This window comes from Equus quagga, chromosome 2, assembly GCF_021613505.1.
Source record: "Equus quagga isolate Etosha38 chromosome 2, UCLA_HA_Equagga_1.0, whole genome shotgun sequence".
Classification (NCBI taxonomy): domain Eukaryota; kingdom Metazoa; phylum Chordata; class Mammalia; order Perissodactyla; family Equidae; genus Equus; species Equus quagga.
This window is the reverse complement of record NC_060268.1, coordinates 105,981,606-106,003,571: the sequence shown is the minus strand read 5'-3', so window position 1 is coordinate 106,003,571 and position 21,966 is coordinate 105,981,606. Positions and strand designations below refer to the sequence as shown.

At 51.3% G+C, this 21,966-nt stretch overlaps 1 protein-coding gene across 1 annotated transcript in view; it reads right to left on the bottom strand.

Annotated features, from left to right (window-relative positions):
* Window positions 1-1,094: 1,094 nt before the first annotated feature.
* The window catches only part of TRIM67 (tripartite motif containing 67), a 46,523-nt gene continuing 25,651 nt past the window's right edge, over window positions 1,095-21,966 (bottom strand). The window contains exons 2-10 of the mRNA XM_046654553.1: window positions 16,457-16,552; window positions 14,699-14,821; window positions 13,598-13,708; window positions 12,292-12,451; window positions 10,023-10,168; window positions 7,519-7,657; window positions 5,773-6,076; window positions 2,762-2,924; window positions 1,095-1,160 (exon numbers count right to left, since the gene is read on the bottom strand). Coding sequence (XP_046510509.1) covers window positions 1,095-1,160; window positions 2,762-2,924; window positions 5,773-6,076; window positions 7,519-7,657; window positions 10,023-10,168; window positions 12,292-12,451; window positions 13,598-13,708; window positions 14,699-14,821; window positions 16,457-16,552 — 1,308 coding nt within the window. The remainder of the gene's footprint in view (window positions 1,161-2,761; window positions 2,925-5,772; window positions 6,077-7,518; window positions 7,658-10,022; window positions 10,169-12,291; window positions 12,452-13,597; window positions 13,709-14,698; window positions 14,822-16,456; window positions 16,553-21,966) is intronic.

Below are 21,966 nucleotides of genomic sequence, written 5' to 3'. Positions count from 1 at the left end.
CTCATGCTCGGAAGCTGGGAGATGAGGAACACGATATTGCTATATTTCCTGCCTTCTTCAGAGGTCCTGCCGGCCCTGTCATGGCAGAACCACCCCTGCCATCGGGGCCACTTCTTGCTTTCATGATGCTTTCATGATGACAGTAGGATGGGTCTCCAAGCAAAGGTGGATTGAGTAAAAGAGGCTTCCCCAGCGTCTCTCATCCTACAGGCTTAGGAGGCTGAGAGTGGACAGCTCAGAAGAGCGACTCAGACAGGTTTGGACTTAACCTCTTGGGGAGCCAGTTCCAGAACAAAGCCACCACCAGGTGGACAGGCGTCACAGAGTCATTCAAATTTCAGTGTTTTCTTTTGTGTTTAGGAACTAAGAACTGAGAGAATGAATCTGAGCAAACTGTCATGTATGTGTGTGTGTGCGCATGCATCCGTGTGTGTGAGAGAGAGAGACTGGTGATTAATGAAGGACCTAAGAAAACCATTTTAAAAGCTTCTCAACAGTTCAAGAGAGGGGCAAAGATCAAGATTAATGATTAATGCCCCTTTCCATTGATCCTGGATTAACTCCACAAGTAGCATAACATACCGAAGATTCCAGGACCAAAAAGCTAAAGGATAATTTTTCTGGCAAAGATGGGATCCTGCAACCTTGGTCCTCTGAAGGAGCGGCGTCCCAGGAAAGGGCTGACACTGAGGATGTGGGATTCCTGTGTCTCCCTGCCTCTTGCTCTTAGGAAGCTAGTCTCAAAGTCTGCCCTCCTTTCGTCCCCTAAAAAAGAAAAGCTTTGAAAACAGATGGCAGGAAACAAAACCAAACCCCGAATGCTTTCTCACTCCCTTGAGAAAGGTCCTCCTTTGTGAGTATTTGTAACATCCAAGTGGAATGAAGGGGAAACACACATCTTTTTTCCCACTGACAGTGGCCCCATGAGCGTGGCCTGCAGACCCATTCTCCATCCCCCCCAAAACGTGTCTCTAAGATACTCAGTGGCTGCTGGGTTGCACCCAAGACGTGGTTGTCCTGCCCTCGTGTGTTATCTGACCGCGAGGGATGGCGGGGCTTTTCCCAGATGCCCATGGGGAGCTGGAGCTGGGGGGCTAGTTGCCTGACAGCTTTGGCCGCCCCAGGTTTGTCGGCACCTCCAATCCTGTGTGCAGGGTGACCTGGAAAAGAAGAGGATAAGCGAGGGTGGGTGAGGCCACCCATGAATCCTGAGCACTCAGCCAGCCAAGCAGCCACAAGTCACGCCCTCTGCTTGCTTGGGGGGGGGGGGGGGGGGGGGGGGCGCCCCCCCCCGGCCCCCGGGCCCCCGCCCCCCCCAGGTCGCGCACGGCCCGCCCCCTGGGTGGGGGGGGGGGGGGGGGGGAGGGGGGTTGCCACAGGCAGCAGCCTGAGCGACAGCTTCTCCGTATTGTGGGTTCTGCTATTTATCATGCCGCTTAATATCATGAATGTGAGGTCCACAAGTGTGCCTCAAGGAGCTGGTCTGCACCTCTTTCCTCATAGTGAGAACCACACAGCTGCCTGGGGTTCCCACTGTGCCCCAGCTGCCAGGAACCCAGGCAAGGCCGATGCTCTGTTGCAGAAGGCGTACCGGCTCTCATGGTTGTATATTTGTTTCTGCTTTCTCTCCATGGCGCTCTTTCCTTTCCTACATTTGTTCTGTTAACCCAATGGAATAACAGCGCATATTTCAGGCTGTTTCAGACCCTTTTTGCAAATGAGTGGAGGTTCAAGTCGATCGATAATTGATCGATGTAGTCCATCAATATTCGGAGCCAATGGGCACCACAAAGCAGGACTGCCTCCCCCAACCCCACACTCCCCAGGGGAAGGAGGACTCTGCTAGAAACAGAGGATGGAGCCTCCACACTTCTCTCCGTCCCTCATACTCTCACTGGGTTCCCATTTTGTCTCTGCCCATTGGGGGCCTCCAGGGCCATCAGCACTCCCCTAGGACTGGGCCCAGCTCTGACATCTAAAAGAACAAGTGTCCTGCTTCTTGTGGGAGCCAGAGAGGGATGAGCGGGAACAAGAGAAGGCCCATGGCACTGTAGGATTGGTCTCTCCCCAACTCTCTTTTGTTACTTCCCCTCTCAGGGGAAAGCCACGTGAAGCCTTGACCTGCCCCCACCTGAGGGCCCCAGCATCCACCTGGCCAGCAGGGTCCCAGCTGGGCAGGAGGGCACTGACTTTCCCTCTGATTGCTTAATGCCTCTATTGCAGCTTCCCCAGAAAATGGAATCACTACTTGCTTCCCCACTCCATCCTCTTCCCCCCTCCCTTCCACTGCTCCTCCACAAGCTGCTGCCTTAGAGCCTCTGCTTGCTTCAAGTGAACACGGAAGAATTGATCATGCCAGAGAAGACTGTCTACAGGGAGTGCCCCAGGTGGGCCAGTAGGTAAGCTCTCTGCCTGGGCGGGCATTGCGGGTGGCTTCTTTTCTCTCTCTCTCTCTCTCTCTCTTTTTTTTTTGCTGAGGAAGATTAGCCCTGAGCTAATATCTGTGCCAATCTTCCTCTGTTTTTTAGTATGTGGGCTGCCAGCATAGTGTGGCTGCCAATTTAAGTGGTATAGGTCTGCATCTGAAAACTGAACCTGGGCTGACGAAGTGGAGCATGCTGAACTTAACCACTAGGACACTGGGGCTGGCCTATGTGGGCAGCTTTTTTTATAGGCCACTTTGCCCAAGTGCACTTCGGAGGCCCCTGGGCAGCAGTGGGGAGCAGCCAGAGGGGATCTGGCCCAGAGGGATGCATAGTACCTGCACGTTGCGGTTGAGGCTGAGGGCTGGCATGAAGACCCCATCCACGTGGCTGAAGGCTGTGGGGCCCTGCTGCTGCCCGTTGATGAAGAAGGTCAGAGTGTGCTTGTTCAGGTCCAGCAGCACGCCGACAGTGGCCCCTTTGCACACACCACCCTCCGTCCTGGGAAGAGAAACCCCAGGAAGCCCCATCACCACATCTTGCCTGGGACATAGGTGACGGCTCAGGAGCATCACTTACAGGATGCTGGGAATGACCTCACCCGAAAAACACAGCCGCCATGCTGGTGCAGGGAGCTATTCTTCTGGGCTTACAAGCCTTCTCCTGAAGTGCACTCACCTGTTAAGGGGCCACACAGGAAGACCTTACCCTTTGCATAAGGTTTCTCACCCTAGGGGAACCAGGTTATTCCGTCCCTTGTTTCCTGAGAGTGTCTGAGACCTGGACACCCAGGGAGTTAGGGTTTTGATGAGCGGTCCCTCTTGTAAACATGGAGCATGGAGCGTGGGTAAAGAAGGCTCCTTTACCTGCCAAGGAAGGGCACCACCTTGGTGCCCTGTACAGCGTGGACCAGGTGAGGATGTTGAGATGGATGGAGGGGCAGACATCCAGGCCACCAGGAGACTTTAAGAGGCCCAACCCTGCTTCAGCTCATCCTTCTAGAAACATCCCAGGGACTCTTGAAAGGCAGCGCAGGGCAGGGGATGGGTGCTGAATCCGGAATCGGGTCCCCTGCCTGAGTCACCAGCCCACGGGCAACCAACAGTGGATCCTTGAGAAGGTATATCGGCGACCTCTTGATAAACGTCAGTGAAACCGCATTTTGTGGCGGTGGGAAGGCATATCCACTGGGCGCGGAAGAATCTTTCAGTGAGCAGTTCTCTCCCACGGCCCTGGCTGACCTGCCCGCTCCTGGTGGGCAGAGTCCCTTAGACTCTCCCTTCCCTTAGTGGAGGGTTGAGGTCTTAAGAGCTGCTCTGCTCTGATAAGAAGACCATTTTTGTCCTTTCCCCATTGGGACTGAGCTGGGGGCCGATGGTGTGGCAGAGCGCACGGGAAAGTCGTGAGGAGGACCCGGTGGGCTGACTTGGAGGGTGTTTTTCCCAGACGGTGTGTTTGCATTCAGGTGGGAGGAGGGAACTGGAAAGCGGCCTTGGTGCTATTCACACAGTGACCACAGGGTGGCGGGAGCGACCAATCTGAGGCGCAGAAGTTTGATTCCCACCCAAGAGCATCCTGCGGTCGAGGTCACGGCTGGTGGCGCCGCCCTGAGGCCCCGTGCTCCCCTCTGCACCTCACCACCAGGCTCCCCACCACACACACAAAGCAGGAACCGGGGTCCTGAGTTACACCCTGACAGCACCACTAACTAGCCCTGTGACTCGGGCCACTGTTTAGCCTTTCTACTCCCCAGTCACAATTGTAATCTGTAAAATGGCGATAACAATGGTACTTTTGTGAGGACTAAATAAGATCGTATTAGTCGGGTGCTTCCTATAGCCTCAGGCACAAAGTAAGTGCTCAATAAATGCCCCCAGTTATTACTCCCACCGGCAGACAGAGTGTTGGTTTGGCTTAAGCAAACAGAGATGGAGCTGGTGGGCCTGGACTCAGTGCCTTTGTGGTTTGTGAGCAGGGAGCAGAGCCTGGGCAGCATATAGGACCTGGGCAACATATAGGGCCTGGGCAGCATATAGGACCTGGGCAGCCTGCAGGGCCTGGGCAGCACATAGGGCCTGGGCAGCACATAGGGCCTGGGCAGCATATAGGGCCTGGGCAGCATACAGGGCTTGGGCAGCATATAGGGCCCAGGCAGAGGGTGCAGAGGGACAGAGCTGCCTCTTCCAGGCCTCCGGAGATAGGGGTCACTGTCAGGGAAAAGGCAGGAGGGAGGGGTCGAGTCTGCTTCCTGTTCCCCCGGGGATCCTCAGGCAAGTCCCTGCCCGACACCAGGACCTGGGCCATTCGCAGGAACTGCATGCACCCGGAGCACTGAGAGCCTCCAGGGCTGACTCTGCTGGAGCTGGAGCCTAATGAGGCAGGCTCCTCAAGGTTCCTTGCCTCTCCTGGTGGGGAGAGGATCCTTAGCAGACCAGGAAGGAGACCCCACTGTGGGGAGGTGGCTCCAGGAGGCCACAACTCTCCATTTCTGGGTTCCTTGGCCAACGCTGGTCTCAAGGATTTCCCATCCCCACCATTTCCTACACATAGGAAGGGAGCACAGAATCCCTGGGGGGAGGAAGAAGAGAGCACTGAGCTATGACGGGATGGTGGGAGGGCCCACTGCCTCCTCCGTGTCTGAGGAGAGAGACCAAGGCACCCACAAGTCCCTGGGGCGGCCCAGGCATCAGGGGCATCTTCCCAGGGCAGCCCCAGAGGGCCCATCTTTCCCAGGACCTGAGTTTACTTTGTCTGCCCTGGTAACACCACTCCCAGGGCCAGCCCCGGGGGTGAAGCAGCGCTGGGCACGCCCTTGACAGAGCCATCATCGGTGAGTACCCCAACAGTGCCTGCCGCTCTCAGGCCACCCCTGTTGGAGGGCGCTGCCTGGGCTCAAAGCCCACGCAAGGCTGGGCAGCGGGAGGGGTCACTCCAGCTAAACGACCAGCCATGGCAATGGCACTTGCTCCCTCTGTAGAGACCTGGTCTCAGCCATGAGGGTACGGGCTTTGCAGTGATTCAAGCTCGGGCTGCTAGTGTGTGAAGGAAAGCGGAGCAGAACTGGGAAGAGAACCCAAGTTGCGGAGCCCGGGGGAATCTTGTCGTGCAGCCGAATCACCTGGAACCCTGTGCGCACTGGTGCTGTTCCTGTCTCTGCTGCATGCTCTCATTTGGCTGCAGGCAAACGGTCACTTCTACCTGGCAACTGGACGCCAAAGTGGCTGAAAACACCTCCCCCACATTCCTGATGCCTGAACTTGGGAACAGCAGAAGGGACACTGGTCCCACAGGACCCTCATTCCCAAACACCCCATGTCCGAGGAGAGGAGGGCGGGGGCCTGCAGCATACCTGTTGGTATGGGAGTTGCAGTGCATGAACCAGCTGCGATTGTTGTCCACATACATGGCCCAGGCCTTGTCGTCCTTGCCCAGCATCATGTCCTTGACCACGCTGGCCCTGGCCACCCCGAAGGCGGGGTCTGGGTGGTTGTCGTACCGGTCTACATGCAGCTCCCAGTAGTGCACGCCCTTGGAGAATGCGGCTGTGCCCAGCACCACCCGGTCGTCATAGCTGCTGCAGGTGGCCGTCTGGTTGTCATTGGATAAAATGATGTCCCGGTGGCCAGAGTTGGGGTCAAATGTGAACCAGGCCACTGGAGGCAGGAGGCAAGAAGAGCTGGGTCAGGGGATAGAATTTGCTAGCAGTCTCTAACCCAGGCTCAGAGACACAGACTCCCTGGCATCTGTCAGAAAGTTGAAACCCATCACCAAATGCTCTTCCCTGTATGATTCACATGCACACACGCACACATGCACCGCACATGCACATTTCCTTATCTGTGCTCATCCAAGTTCCCAACCCCATGAACCCAACCTTGCTGAGGGACACAGACGTTCAGCCCTCAAAGCCCCAAATCTAAATGCATCTCCTGGTGTCTTGGTTTCTAACACCCTACCACGCGCTCCACACACTGTGATGAGTGAAAGAGGAAGGAGGTCTCCATGCCCCACCTCGTAGGTGGGAGATTTGAGACCCAGAGAAGTGAAGAGATGCACCCGGAGTCACAAAGCTCCATTCTCCCCTTCCACAGCCCACTGGATGGTGCCCCCTCCTGCTCCCCCAAGCCCTCAGGTTGTGGGAAGTGAGGTCTTTATTCTAACATTATGACCACAGTGCACAGGGCAAGAACTGCCTGTCTCTGGCAGGAGGGCTCCTAGGGGCAGAAAGCCAGTGAACTCCTCGCAGTTTGTAAAATGACTCTGCAGGCTGCACCGTTTTCAGGAAAACATCCCTAGCTGTGCCCTTGACAAAAGCGTCTGCTCCTGTCCTCTCTCCTCCCCGTCCTTGGGAGACGATCCAGGCATGCCATGTTTTTCTCAGGGCAACCAGAGGAGGTGCTGGGATAAATGATGACAGTAGACATAGGACTGGCACCATCCTGGAAGCCCTGCAGCCGGGGCTGGAACGTGCCCGGTTCAGCAGGGCCAAATCTCTTTGGAACGCGTTCTTCATTTGCATCATCGTTCCCCATCAGATGATCACATCCAATGGACTACTGATGTGCTGTTGTTGCCCGAAGCCTGAAGGGACGCAGTTAGGTATGTAAACCACCAGATCTGAGCTCTTGCACTGGGTATTCGAGAGATAGGTTCCAGCTGTGAGCAAGGCTCCAACCTGGGGCCAGCGTATGCCTCCCTGGCCACTGCACAGCCTTCTCTTCTCTGGGGCCGTCCTACCCACTCTCAGCCCCTCGGAAGTGGGACTTCAGTCTCCCAGAACCTCTCAATTCCTAGTCTCCTTTCGCAGGTCCAGCAAATGGGGCGAGGGAATGTCTCTTTCTTTGATGGCTTGTGGGGAGGGAGGTGCAGGCAAGGAGCTGTGTGCCGGCAGAGCAGGGGCGGGGCCGGTGGGAGGTCTATTTCCTGACTGCCAGGGTCAATTCCTCCACCCCCTCACTCCTCCTTCTTAAGCAGCTGATACTTTTTTCCCATCCAAGGGGTGAAATGTGGGTTGGGCTTAAGGCCCCATTTTTCTCCTTTAGAAGCTCATCCACAGCCTGAGTCTGTTTCTGCCCCCGAGAGACCCCGTGCTCACCGTCGGATGTCTGCAGGACGACGGTTTTACTATAGGGCCCGACGCCGGAGGAGTTGAAAGCCTTGACTCTGGCATTGTAGGTGCTGTTGAAATGAAGACCGTCGATGGTGCACAGGGTCTCCTTGCCGACGTACACTTCCTAAAAGAGAGCCAAGACTGCTCACTAGAGGCCTCTGTTATCTGGAAAATTTCTCTGAGCAAATGGTTCCTGGGCAACACGTAGACATTAAAAGCACTGTCACCCCAATAGAGTTATTGAATAAGGACTACTGGGATGTGGGGCGGCAGGGTCACAGACCACGTCCAGGGTGGGCAGGAACCCTCACTGTTGGCTGACTGGCCTCTCTGCCTGCGAGGCTGTGGGATGTGATGCAGTCCCAGGGAAGGAGAGAGGGACCACAGGTCTGCAGCCAGCTCGGATGCTGCTCGAGAGAGTCCTGTGTCTGCTGAGGTCAGTCCTGTCAGATGGGACCCTGGACCGCAGGGACACCAACTCTTCCAGAAAACCCCAGTTCCTTCTCGGGTGGAGCAATAGAAGATTGTTGGTTTCTAATGGGAATTTAAGTTAGAAAACATGAGCTAAGCATCTAAAGTTAAAAAAATAACCAATAGTCTTAAAAGAAGGGTCATCATACTTGATGGGAAAAAGTAGACAGGAAGGGCGTGGCCAAGCACAGGGGATTCAAGTTGGCTTGAGCTGAAACCACTTCTGGACGAAAGGGGTGCTCCACCCCCTCCCCATCTTCTCCCTCTCTGAGGCTGGCATCTTCCATTCCTTGGCCCCCGTAGTTGCTTTTTTCCTGGCCTCCTGGGAGGGTGAGATGTTTCTGCATGGGACCCCAAAGATCCTTGACTAGCGATTTACTTCCTTCCCCATTCACTTCACACCTACCCTTGTCCTATTAACTCCCCTGGATGCGTAGCCTTACACCTCTCCTGTGTCATTGTATTCTGCTGAGTTTGTCTAAAACACGTTTCCTGCTTGGTTGTTGAGGGGGGTTACTCTTCATTTGTCATTCCGAGTTACTAGGCGTTGTATAAGGCATTTTAATCCTCACACGACGCTGGGACATTGCTATTATTTTTCGTATTTTACACACGAGGAGACTCGGAGATGGCAGGAAACTTGCCGAAGCTCACAGTTAATCCGGTGAGAAGCCAGGGTTTGAATCAGGTCTGTCTGGATTCAAAGCCAATGCTTTTCCCACCATAACACGTGGTTCCTCATAAATTCTAGCCCTTGGATCTGGCTCTTGTGAGTGCCCTGTCTAAAAGGGGAGAGGCCATCTTTATCTGAGCTTCATGGCTGCTTCCTTTAATATCTCAAAACAGTCTTCTCTTTCTTCTTGTTTCAAAAACACGGGCTCTCTTCCTACTTTCCGGTCAAGGAGCTCTTTCAGTTCCTGGCACATGTGCACAACCGGAATGACTGAGCTTCTGACCCAGTGAATGATCCGCCATTCCTGCCTAAAGCTACCTCATCTTCTCGCTTTCCTAAATTACCCATATTCACAAGGGACTCAGAAATTCCCAAGAGAGCGTGCAGTTATTTCCCCAACTCTTTACATCATGTAGGGTATTCTTTCAAACACAAAAATGAAATGACATCTGCATAAATCCCTTTGAGATTAAAAAAAGGAATATTGCCCTTGGGCAAGATCTGTCAAATGGGTGCAATTCCCCAGGAGAAGAAATAGCAGAATTGTTAGGACTGCCGTGGTTTGTTAGAATGCATCTTTCTTTATTCTTCTCTGGGCTGGAAAGGAGGAGCTTGAAGAAGACCCAGAGTTTGTGCTCCCTGGTGTCATGTCGAGAAAACAACTTGAGAGTAGCCTGAACTTCCCTGGGTGAAATCTCAGGGTAGAGATCTATCAGGGGGTCTGTGTTGGGGTGGGGGGCTCTCTCAGGGTTTCTACCAGATGGGGAAGTGGAAGAGGCATTTCTGGCCCCCCCAGAGCCTTTATTGTCCCCATGATATTTCATCCTTGGGGACATGAATATAGAAGGTCATCACATCCCAACAACCATTTATCAAGTGTCTGCCACATGTAGAGCAGCTTGCCAGGTAAAATAATTAGTGAACCAGGCAAGGCAAGGTGTGATAGAACATTGAGGGACCGGGCAGCTGCGTGAGGGGGATATGTGGGAGAATCTTGAAGAATAGAGATGATCCGATTGGTGGGGTAGCAAGTATGTGCTGCTGACACCTTTTCTGAGCTCTACCTCAGCCTCAGACCTCTGTCAGTCTTCAAGGAAAAGGCATCTCCAGTTTTCTCTGCAGCCCCCATCTCTGCCTGCTGGGCCCGCCCAGGATGAGCCCTTGGTAGAGACAGCCCATCTGCTGCGAGCCCCGACCCACCAGCCCTCTGTCCTTGGGGCTGATGCCCTCTCTCGTGGCATCAGAGCTAAGGGTAGCCCCGTGGGCTAGTCCAAAGCCTGGGGTGGTTTGAGCCACTCCTGGCCTCCGCTTTAGGACCCCCCCAAAACAAGCAGCAGGGCCTCACCCGGAACTGCCCCCCGTCGCCGTCGTCCAGCTCCAGGATGTAGCCGTCCACGGGGCTGTGGGTGAAGGGTGGCATCCTCCAGGCCAGCGTGACACTGTTGTTGCGGGTGCAGCACTTCTCCAGCTGCAGTAGGGGGACGGGTGGCACTGTGACAGGGACCGGCGGGGTTCAGTGCACAACACCTCCACAGGGCACTGGCACACCCCTGGACCCCTCCCCCATCTCTGGGGCCCCTGACCCCCAGAAAGAAAGGGGGCTGAATTCTCTCACTGGCTACCCTGGGGTCTCTCTGAGCCTCGCCTATGCTCACCTCAGCCCTGGGAGTCTTGGTCTACAGGCAGGCTGCAGCGGAAGCAAGTGAGGGGAGGTGACAGTGTACTTCTCACCCCAGAGGATGTCCTGGAGTCTGGGGTGCGAGAGGCATGGCGGACCCCTCACTCCTCTGAGTCTGTACCCCGAAGGAAGGGCTGTCCTCCTCCTCACGCCCACTGAGAACCTCTGGTTTTGACTCTCAGGTCTGTTTAACTCATAAGCATCTGACAGAGCCACATTGGATGTGCCTCCTAGCCACAGCACAGGCCTATACGGACCCCCTCTGCCGGGCCAGCCTGCAGCTCACCCTGGGCCTGGAATGGTGCTGGGGGGAGAGGGTGTGTGTGCAAAATGCAAAGGCACATTTAAACCTTTGCCTGGGAGCATTTTAAAGGCCCAGGGAACTACTTTCAGAAAGGACAGGCAAGCTTAGGGTTTCAGAGACTCAACCCATGGAATTAGGGATTTGAATCAAATGTATCGTAAGTTCTATTAAAGTGAGATTGGGAGAATGTTTTTATTTTCCAGTTGTGTTCAGGTTCAAGAGATTTTAGAAAGAAAGATAGTCCACACTGACATTTCTTAAAGGGAAAATTGCAACATCAGTTTTGTAAAAACTACAAATTTCAGTTTAGCTCCAAAAATTAGGGCACCGTCTTCAGGTTTCAGCTGATGGTTTAGTTGAGTGCAACCCCAGTCTTGATTACAGACTTGGTCTCAGGGCTGGCTGGGTGGAGCCTGAGTCCGGGGGGCCTCAGTTTACTAGTGTGTAGGAGTCCTCTCTTCGTCTCTGGGCTCTGCTGTTCAGGCTCCTGCTTCCTCTGTGAATTCCACTACCCGACCCCGTCTGGAGCCTCCTCCTTCCACACCCCGCTTTCTAGAGCCACCCCTCACTTCCACCCTCTCCCACCCCCACAGCGCCGAGTTCCTACTGCCCCTCAGCACCTCCTCGCATTACTCCTAGGGTGGGTGGCATTTCTAAACCACCCCCAACTCTTAACCCCCAAGGTGCAAACTGAGGGTGGGAGTGAGCACAGAGGTGTGCAAGAGACTTGTCTTTTCTTTGGTTTAAAAATGGCTACATATTTTGCAGGTAAGGATTTCCTGAGTTCACAGATTCTGTAGGTGTGGCACTGAGTCCTTTGATATTTTGGTTAAAAAAAACCAAATAGCTTTGTTGGCTCTCCTGAATGTACCCCTGATGTCTCTGGAGAGGCAGCGTTTAGAACAAGACTCTGATTTCTGGCTGTCACTTGCAATTTTGGGACAACTTATGCAAACTTTACTTAACCCTCAGCCTGTGACACCCATGGCTCTCAGAACTCACCTCCTACTATCCTCCACCTTGTTCATTCTGCTCTCACCTCTGACCTTCTTGAAGCACAGAAAACTTATTCCTGCCTCAGGGCCTTTGCACTTGCCATCCCTCTGCCACCTGGAATGTTCTTCCCCTATATTGCATCTCTGTCCTCCTCCTCACCTCGAAATACCCCTCGTGCATCCACCACTGCCCCTTTCCCGAAAAGCACCTTCTTATAGCACCTGCCACTGTCAGACATCATGTTATAGATTTGTTGATGTGTTGTCTATTTGCTTCTCTAAAATATCAACTCAATCTTGTGAGGGAGTTTGTAGACTTGTTTACGCCTGTGTCCTGAGCACCTAGAATATTGCCTGGCACGTGGCTGACACTCAATCAGTGTCTCTGAATGAACAAATGATCCTCTTTTACAAATGGGAAGACGGGCTCAGACTGGGATGCTACCTGCCCTAGGTCACCCAGCTAGTGGGTGGCTGAGCTGGGACTTGAACCCAGGTCTGTGACTTCAGCATCCCTCCCCTCCCGCTCTGCCTCACGCCAAGTATCACAAGTCTCCCAACGGCACTAAGCTGCCCCCTCAGAGTGGATGCCTCTTCCAAAAGAAGCCCTGACTGAACTGGGCCAACCGCGGCTCACCCCTACATTTCATCTGAATGAAGTCCAGCTGGTGGATGGCCTGCAGCAGCGGCTCGCTGTCCAACGTCAGCTCAAACTCCGCAGACACTTTGGGCTCCAGGGCGCCTTTGACCCACTGCTCCTGAGACACCTGGACACGCTTGATCAGGGCATCCGAGATCTTAAAGGGAGCACAGAGTTTAGGGTTTCGATTTGTAAAGGAAAAAGCGCACTGCCAGTGGGGAGGAATGGGTAGGGTCTTCATCTCTGTGGGCTCAGGGACAGGGAGAGGCTGTGACGCAGAGGACATGCAACGACCTCCGCCAGTATGACCCTGGGCAGGTAGCAATGCGTTCTACTGTTTAAATCCTATTTTAATAGTGCAATCATGTGAAATGGAAAGAAGCATTTGCTATTGAAAGAAATTAGACTAATCCTGTTTGTGAAGCAAATGATACTTTATAAAATAGACAAAAATCATTCTTCATTCATTATACCTCTTTCGCTGGATCTACTTTGCAAAGTGAAACATACTAGTGTCTTGTCCAGGGGCTGAAGAAGGCATTCCCTGTAGCCCCAGAATTCTGAAGCTCCCTCCCCCTGGTGTGTGTCCTCCAGGCTGTTCAAGCTTCTGCTCCAAACTCTCACTGTGTCACCCCCACAGCTCTGCTCTCCTTTGCTGGAAAGGCCTGCTTGTTCAGACATTTACATGTGTCTCTGTAGAGCCATGATCCCATGTACCCTTTTTTGGGACTAATCAAGGAGACTCATCATTTCCCCACACATGGAGGACTGAGCTCCTGTCTGCATCACTGCCATGTTCCTGAGAGATGCTCGTGACCCCGCGTCCGCCTGGCTGCTGGAGGGGCGCCCAGCAAGGCTTCACTGGCTCTGCAGGCAGTGATCCTTTGTCTAGGCCCACAGGATTCTGCACATGGAGCTAATGGGCCATGTGGATTCTGCTAACTCACTTCTTCCAGGGTGATCTTTCCAGCTTGTTTGGCAAAGATTATCCTTTCCCACTTATGGGGGAAATGTTGTACTGGGGCCTCCAGAAGTCAAAGCATAAATACGTGGCATTTTGGTCCTAGAGAGTATGACGTCTGACCTCCTTGTTTAACGATGACACAGAGCCAGGTTCACAGCTAGTGAGAGGCAGAGTCAAGATGAGAACCGAGGTCTTCTGGAGTCACTGAGCAAAGGAGAATCTACTCGACTCCAAGCTACTGGAAAGGACCTTCCTAAAACTTCAGCTAGCTTGGGGAGTGGAAGTGGAGTTGAAGGAAGGAAGCCGAGCCTGCCTAGATGCCTCTGGGAGTGGGCTCACCTGTAGGAACCCGGAGGGGTCGTTCTCCTTGATCACCTCCAGGCAGTACTCCATCAGCCCTGTTGACTGGCGCAGCTTCAACGTGCAGTGATTGATCTGGTCCCAAACCATCTGTGATGAAAAGAATCCCTAGTAATCACCTCATTGTCAGAGAAGAGCAGCCAGGTGGCAGCGAGGGTCAGAGAAACAGCACAGAGAAAGCCCTGAAAGAGGCAGCATTGTGTGGACCACTTGGCACCCTCTCCTCTCACTGCTCTGCTCCTGAGTTCCATGTGCCCTCCTTACTGGGGAATAAAATGGACCCACTTCCCGACAAGCAGGGCCACGACACCAACAGAGCAAACTTCCTCGACTCTGGATAGTAAAGCAGAGAAAGTGCGTAATCTGAAACTCTCCATATGACCAATGACCAACTTCTGTCTCCCTTCTTACTGGTTGGCTGGTTGTGGATAACTCGATGGACTCAGGTGCTTTGCTTGTAAACCATGGACCACCCCCCCCCACACTCATTCCTTCTTTCCTTGATAGTAATATTTTCCGACTCGTTGGGAAATGTCTATAAAATAGATTGAGTGCCCTGGACAATGAAGCAGTCCTTTGTCAATGCAGGGTTCCCTGTCTGGACTACGAGCCCAGTGTCATGTGAGGGAAACCCCCCTGCCCATGGTGGAAATTGGTCGCATCATTATTGCTGACTATTGAGTGCACAAGACATCAGAGAGAGCCTGAAGGAGCAGACAGAGCTGGAGACCTCAGAGAGCAAGGCCTCGTCACCATCACTGGTCACTTCTGCTCTGAAAAATGAGGACAGGAGGAGTCCCTCAGACAGACAACAGGAACTTAGAGAAGATGGGGGAGGGAGGACTTCTGACTTGAAAATAGCAGAATTCAGAGCATCTGACTCCAGCTTTGGAGGGAGAGCATGGGTGTTGAGTGTAAGTAGGCCCAAAGCAGCTTGCCCATCCCTTCTTTGCCGCATTCGCTCTTTCATTCATTCATTCACTGAACTAATACTGACCCACTGCCTACTGTGTGCTCCTCTGTGTGCTGGGTGTGGAGGCTGTGATGGGGACTGAGGGCGTCAGTCCTGCGGGTACCTACCTTCAACTTGTGCTCCCTCTCTTTAGTAACCTTGGTGAGCAGCTTGGCTTTCTGCCGCGTTAGAGCATCGACCAGCGCGTCACACTGAGCCACCAGGCAGGCTTCATAGTCCAGTCCATTTTCCTGGGGGAAGCAGAGAGCTTTAGGGAGAAGCCATGCTGAAATCTGGCAAGTGCTGGAGACAAAGAAGGATTTCAGAGAAGCTCATCCAGAGTTAGCCGTAACGCTATTAAATTGGAAACTGTGTAAATATGAATTAGGGGAGGGGTGCCGTGAATCTCGGCACATCTACATGGGCGAAGATTCCAGAGTCATTCAGACCTTGTTCACAGAGTTTTCAATGTCATGGGAAATGCTCATGAGTGACTGTAAAAAATTTTAAAAAGTAGGCTACAAGTTGTGTACAGCATAGTCCCACACATATTGTGTGTGTGTGTGTGTGTCTGAAGTGATGGAACAATGTGTCAAAATGGTGAGGTGGTCACCTCCTTTGGTGAGACGTTGGTGAACTTTTTCTTAGTTCTGTCTGTTATTCTCTACTTTCCAAAATTTCTGTGACATCTACTTTTGCTTTTTATAGTCAGAAAATAGCAAAATGAATGAAACAGTGCTCTTGCTGTAGGGTCTGTCTTTCTCAGTTCTAAAAAAGATTCCTTCTAGGTCTCTAAGATCAGCGTGGATTCAGACCTCCTGTTATGGGCTGAATTGCGCCTCCTCCCATCCCCGAAATTCATATGTTGACGTCCTAACCCCAGGACCTCAGAATGGGACTGTATCTGGAGATAGAGTCTTTAAAGAGGTGATTAAGTTGAAATGAGGTCATTAGGGTGGCCCTGATCTGATATGGCTGGCGTCCTTATAAGAAGAGGAGATTGAGACATAGACACACACAGAGGGATGACCAGGTGAGGACACAGCAAGAAGGCGGTCATCTGCAAGCCAAGGAGAGAGGCCTCAGAAGAAACCAAACCTGCCAACACCTTGATCTTGAACTTCCAGCCTCCAGAATGGTGAGGAAATAAATTTCTGCAGTTTGAACCACTCAATCGGTGGTACTTTGTTATAACTGAACCAATACATCTTGTGTCTCTGAAACATCAGAAACATGACTTAAAATGCCTTGTGGCTGATTCTGAACTTTAACTTATCAGGAAGGACAACTTTTATGGGCTGATTCAGAATACAGTGTCCTCAGTCCCTTTTCTCCATCCAGACACTGGAATACCATACGGGTTCATCTTCTGTAGGAACGGTTCCTCCACGCCTGCACACCCATGTGGAGCACACGTGTACACAGTTCCTCCCCTACAGACAAAGCTCCTTCGGCCGCAGACTGTGCCTTATTGATCTGTTGGGCTCAGTATGTGACATGCACGGGTGCTCAGTAATACATTTATTTAAGAAATGAGGCGTTTATATTTTGATGTATTGATGACAAGGGAACAAAATCACCATACACAGACACCGCATAGGACCACCTGACCATGCAGAGTGCTGTAGTCCGTCTCTCCAGCTCTCTTTCTACAGTTCTCTCTGACTGAGTTCATGTGAAATCCCTTTCCCGTATCAGGTGTCACACGGGTGTCAATGGACTGAGTGTGTGGGGTATGCGACATCTGAGGCTGTGCAGTAGGACAAGCCAATCTTCTCGTGTTCATCACTGACAAGATGCTCGCCAAGAGACTTTTCCTTTCTTCCTGATACTTTTCATGTACTTCGTGCACTGACTCAACCTCCCCACGCTGGGGCTGTGCTCACCTGGATCTGCTGCAGAATATTCTTCAGCTGAACCAGAAATTCCTTTGCTTCTTTTGCCTTATCGGAAACTCCATTTAAGGCCTGAGACAGCTGGGCCTAGGAAGATATCACAGATTGAAAAGGAAAATTAGATGTTAAAGGCACACAGTTTGCACTCCATCATACAGGCTTGTGTTTATAAGAAGGGATAGAACCGATCCCACCCATAAGCTGTCCTTACTTATAAAGAGACCACTATTGACTCATGGTCTCTACAACATAGGCTTATTTCTCCAGCAATGGTTGATAAGTATTGATTGACCTACTCTCTTCTATCTGGACCCCAAAGCTGGATAGAGGTAAGGAGCATTCAGCTAATTGGTTCAGGCTGACAGGCCTGCCTCTGATCTTTGTAGAACCCAGGACAAGAAGATAAATAGAGCCGTTGGCCCAGTCCAGCCCCTTCTCCTACAGCTCTATCCCCCATTAGTAGGACACTCAGATGCTTACGGATGGACATCCTAGGTCCTAGGCCAAGCTCCACCCACCCCGCCCCTATGCAGATGGGCCTGGGGGGGATGGGCAGGGAAGAGGCCTGCAGGCCCTGGAAATGAGCTGGAGCCATATTTAGAACTGGGAATCCTAAGGCATCTTCTAGAAGGGGGATACAGGCTCCTGGTGTCCTCCTCTGAGCCCTACAGACTCCACCCTGTGGAGAGGGGTATGGACAGAGGAGGCCCAGAGGGAGCCTCAGCTGCTGGGACCCAAAGGTGGAACTGCAAGCTGGGATCGATCAAATCTATGGCCTTTACCATCATTCTTATTTTTAGTGAAATGTATGTACACACAATCAAATTTGTCTAAAAACCTAGACCTTGAGTTTAACATGACTCTCATTTTTCAAATTAAAAAGCAAATTATGGAGCAAAATGGAGTCAGAAAGGCCAGGGTCATGCTCTGCTCCCTTTCTTTTCTTTAGGTCTTTTCTCAAATGTCGCCTTGTCAGTGAGGCCTTTCCTGATGAACCTATAAAATAGCCCTCTTGGGGCTGGCCCAGTGGTGTAGCAGTTAAGTTGGCACACTCTGCTTCAGCAGCCCAGAGTTCGTGGGTTCAGATCCTGGTTGTGGACCTACACACTGCACATCAAGCCATGCTGTGGCAGGTGTCCCACATCCAAAATAAAGGAAGACTGGCACAGATGTTAGCTCAGGGAAAATCTTCCTCACCAAAAAAAAAAAAAGTAATAGCCCTCTCCCCTCCCCCTGCTTTATTCTTCTTTACAACATTCATTACTACCTGACATAGCTTTGTTTATTGCCTATTTCCCCTCCCTAAAATGAAGCTCCCTGGAACAGGGATCTTGCCTGGTTTCTTCACACCCAGGAAGAGCACCTGGCACATGGCAGCATATTTAATGCTTTAAATTAATTAATTTATAAATTTTATTAATAGATTAATAAATGTTAATAAATTAATAAAATTAATATTTAATGAATGAATGAATCAAAGAATGTGATTCTTTAGATAATACCAATGGTTCTCAAAGGTGGTCCCTACATCAGCAGTATCAGCGTCCCCTGGGAATTTGTTAGACATGAAAGTTCTCTCCGCTCCAGGCCTACTGATCAGAAACTGGAGGTGAAGCCCAGGAATCTGTCTTTTAACAAGCCCTCCAGGGGGTTCTGATTCAGTTTGAGATCTGCTGGACTGTACAAACACAGCCTCAGCTGAAAATCTCTGAAGAAATGGCGAACGAAGCTATGGAGTGGACGAGAAGACAAAGGGAGACATGTGGAAAGAGAAGGAAGGGGCCTCAGGCCCGGGGAGCAGCAACAATGGTGAAGACAAGGTAAGATTTGGGTTCCGTCCTGCCTGGAGACAGCTGCGAGCCTCAGACTGTGGCTCAGCTAAGATGCAGCTCCTTGGCAAAGATTTTCCTTTCTCCATTGGCTTCACCATCCCACCACCCCCCAGCTGATTTAGGCCCCCCCCCAGCTCCAGAGCTCTCCCAGGGTGTGCCACTCTCTATTGCAATAATCTATGCAAGAAGAATATCCGATGGAACTCACGGGAATGACAGAAGTGTCCTACGTCTGCTCTCTCCAATATGGCACCCATCAGCCTTATGTGGCTACCGAGCACTTGAAAGGTGGCTAATGTAACGGAAGAGCTGGATTTTTAATTTTATTTAGTTTAAGTTTCAACCACCACATGTGGCCAGTGGCTACTATTCTGGACAACGCAGGTCTTTGCACCCATCCTTAGAGGGGTCCAGGTCCTAGGACCACTCAGCCTACCCCCGGATAACTGCATGTGGAAGGAGACTGAGATGTCAGCATCATTCATAGGCCATGGGGGGTATCTTTAGCAACAGAGATTTTCAAATTGAAGTTCCTCAGTGTCCAGAAAAGGGTAGCATCTTCCTTCCTGCCACATGGGGCCCCCTGGGGCTGCACCAGTCCCTCCCCAAGGAGGGGCCCGCCTCCCACTAATCTATATAGTCCTTGATGGTGGGGACGTTGCCTTTTGTCTGTATTTCTAGCCAGTGGTGCTGGCACAAAGTAGAGACTCAAAAACTGCTCCATGGCTGACTGAAAAGCAGAGTGACTGCTTGGCTAGAGGTGCATGCCAAGACAGGACAGATCGCATTAGACCCATCACCACTGACAGTACCCTTTGCTGCCGAGAAGCCCTGAGAGGCCACGTTAGTGAGGGTCCTCCAACCTCCACCCACACTGAGAGCCAGCACGGCTCTGTCCCTGCCCTCCCCGGAGCCTGTTGACCTCCTTCCTGCTTGGCAAGTAGACCATGGAGCTTGGCAAGGAGCCCAAGAACAGAGCGATTTTGAAGGAGACCAGTGACCTTAGGCAAATACCTTGCTGAAAGGGAAATAATCTCAAGGCTCAGTAGACACTGCTTCTGGGCCCACCAGACCTGCCACCTGATCTTTCCCTCTGCTTCTTCTCAATGCCCAGTGCAAACCATTTCACAGCCATTTCACCTGTGTAAGGGCTTAGCCCTGGTCTGCTGGTCTTCGTGAAAGAGCTCCGGACGGTGGTGGGAGGTTGGCCACTACGAAGGGATGTCCCCCACAAGCATGCCCTTGTACTTTTCTCAACCCCAGATGCTTCCTGTATGAAATGGCCACCAGTCACCTCTCCTTGCCCAGGAGACAGCATTGTGGAAACTGGACCTGGTTATTCTAGTGGAAAAGGAGCAAAGGTTTGTAGGGTGAAGGTAGAAATGGTTTCTCAAGTGACAAGAGGTTTATTTCTTGGTAGTGTATTGGGGGTTTACAGTATCCTGTATGTTGCTTCAGTTTTGTAAGGCACGGGAATCTTCTTTTCCACAGGGATTGTTTGAAGTGTTAGCAGAAGATACTGAAAATTATCCCTTTCTCATCTGAGAGAAGAGCCTGCACTCTGAGAAATGAGAAAGGATCGTTTTGTCTCTGTGGATATTGATTATACTAAACTCTTGGAAAGAAAGGAAATATCCAGGCAGAAGATCAATTCTTTTAAATGACTAGATGGACTTTAACTTGAATCAAAAGTTGCATTTTATGTCTTCCTATTGCTTTAAAGTTATAATTACATTCCTGTAGAGTCTCTGAGTTTAGAGAAATAGCTTAAAAGAATTTCCATGCTGAGTTGAACCAACTACCTGCCTGGCCCAGAATCACATCTTCCCTGGTAGCCCTGAGGAGTAGCTTCTAGGTACACAGGGCAGTTTTCTGCCCTACCCTCCCATTCTGGATGGTGTTGCAGTGCATTATAATGCATTGAGCATGAGGACTTTGGGCTAGTAGGGTGCAAATCCCATCACTCATTAGCCGGGAGACTTGGGAAGATACTTCATCTCTTTGTTGTATAGCGTCATCCCTGTAGCATGGGAATGATAATTGTAATCCGTCTCTCATAAGAGTTCTAACTATTATGCTTAGTCGCATAACCCAAGCACTCTGGAAATCCTTTGGGTCTATCATATATAAATTATTGGACTGAATGTTTGTGCGCCCCCAAAATCCATATGTTGAAGTCTTAACCCCCAATGTGATGGTATTTGGAGATGAACCCTTTGGGAGGTGATTAGGTCATGAGAGTGGAGCTCCCATAGTGACATTAGGCCCTGATAAGAAGAGACATGAGGGAGATCTTGTTCTCTCTCTCCCCTTGCACACACACAGAGGAAACACCATGTGAGGACACTGCGAGGAGGTGGCCGTCTGCAAGGCAGGAAGAGAGCCCTCACTAAGAACTGAGTCAGCCAGCACCTTGATCTTGGACTTCCAGCCTCCAGAGCTGGGACAAATAAATCTCTGTAGTTTAAGCCACTCAGTCTTTGGTATTCTACTATAGCAGCCCAAATGAACTGAGACATGAATTTACATAAAGTACCCAACTGGGACCTGTTTATATTTTCGTTTCATACAGTCTCAGAGATAATTTGTGTTTGCTATGGTCTCTGTGGAGAGGCCCCTCAATTTCCTCCTTTTAAACTTGGTCCTTGCTCTCTTATATCAGGATCACCCGACAGAAGTGCAGAAGATTAGGATCTAGACATGGTTCGGTCCAACCTCTCATTTTACCTGCAATGAAACTGAGCTTGCAGTAAAATTTGACAGTACAGGAGCGTACAAATGCATTAGCATATTACTATTAAATGGTTTAATGTACAAAAGTGCAGGTAGCATGCCTGACACACAGCAGATGCTCATTAAATGTGTCTTTCTGTGAAATTGCCCAAGATCATACAGCTAATTAGAGGCTATTCTTATGTGAATTTAAAAGGCCTAGAAACTAGGTGCCCCTCTCAAGGAAACCACTGTCCATAGGCTTGAAGTCAGGGGGAGGAATAAGATCCATGTTATTACAATGTCTAAGTGTTTGACCGTAGCTCATGCCATCTACCAATGTGTGGAGAACATTTTTCGCAAGAGCTAGTGAATCCTTCCCTTTGGCACTATGGACCCCACTGCTAAATGAGAAAAGATGAAGCCCCCGATAGAACTCTCAGCCCCTGTCAACTGGAGTGTAGGGTAGAGTTTGGGGTTCAATGCTGGCCGCATGCATTGAGGGGGGCAATGTTGAGTTACTTGATGAAAATCACCACTTAAATGTCACTGCAGAAATCTGAGTCCTGCATATCCAAATAAATTCCTGACCATTCTCTCTCAAACTGCTCTGACTGTGTCATTTCCCCACTCACCAGTGTGCTCCACTCCCCACTCAATCTGGGTCCAGCCCTACAGCTCAGTGTCCACAACTCTCTGTGCTGCCACCTCTCCAGCTCACCTTCCAGCGATGTCCACATGGTTTCCACTCTTCGGTCAAAATGGACTCCACTGCCCCTGGGTTTTCCTCCTCCTGCCTTGGCTCCTGTAGTCCCCTCTGCCTCATATGTTCTCCTCCTCCTGCTTTGCCTGCTGTTGCCTGTTAATAGCCCATCTGTCTGCGAAGACCCTTCCCAAATGCCACGTCCTCCTGAAACTTTCCTACCATCTCCAGATGGACGGTGCCCTTTGAACTCC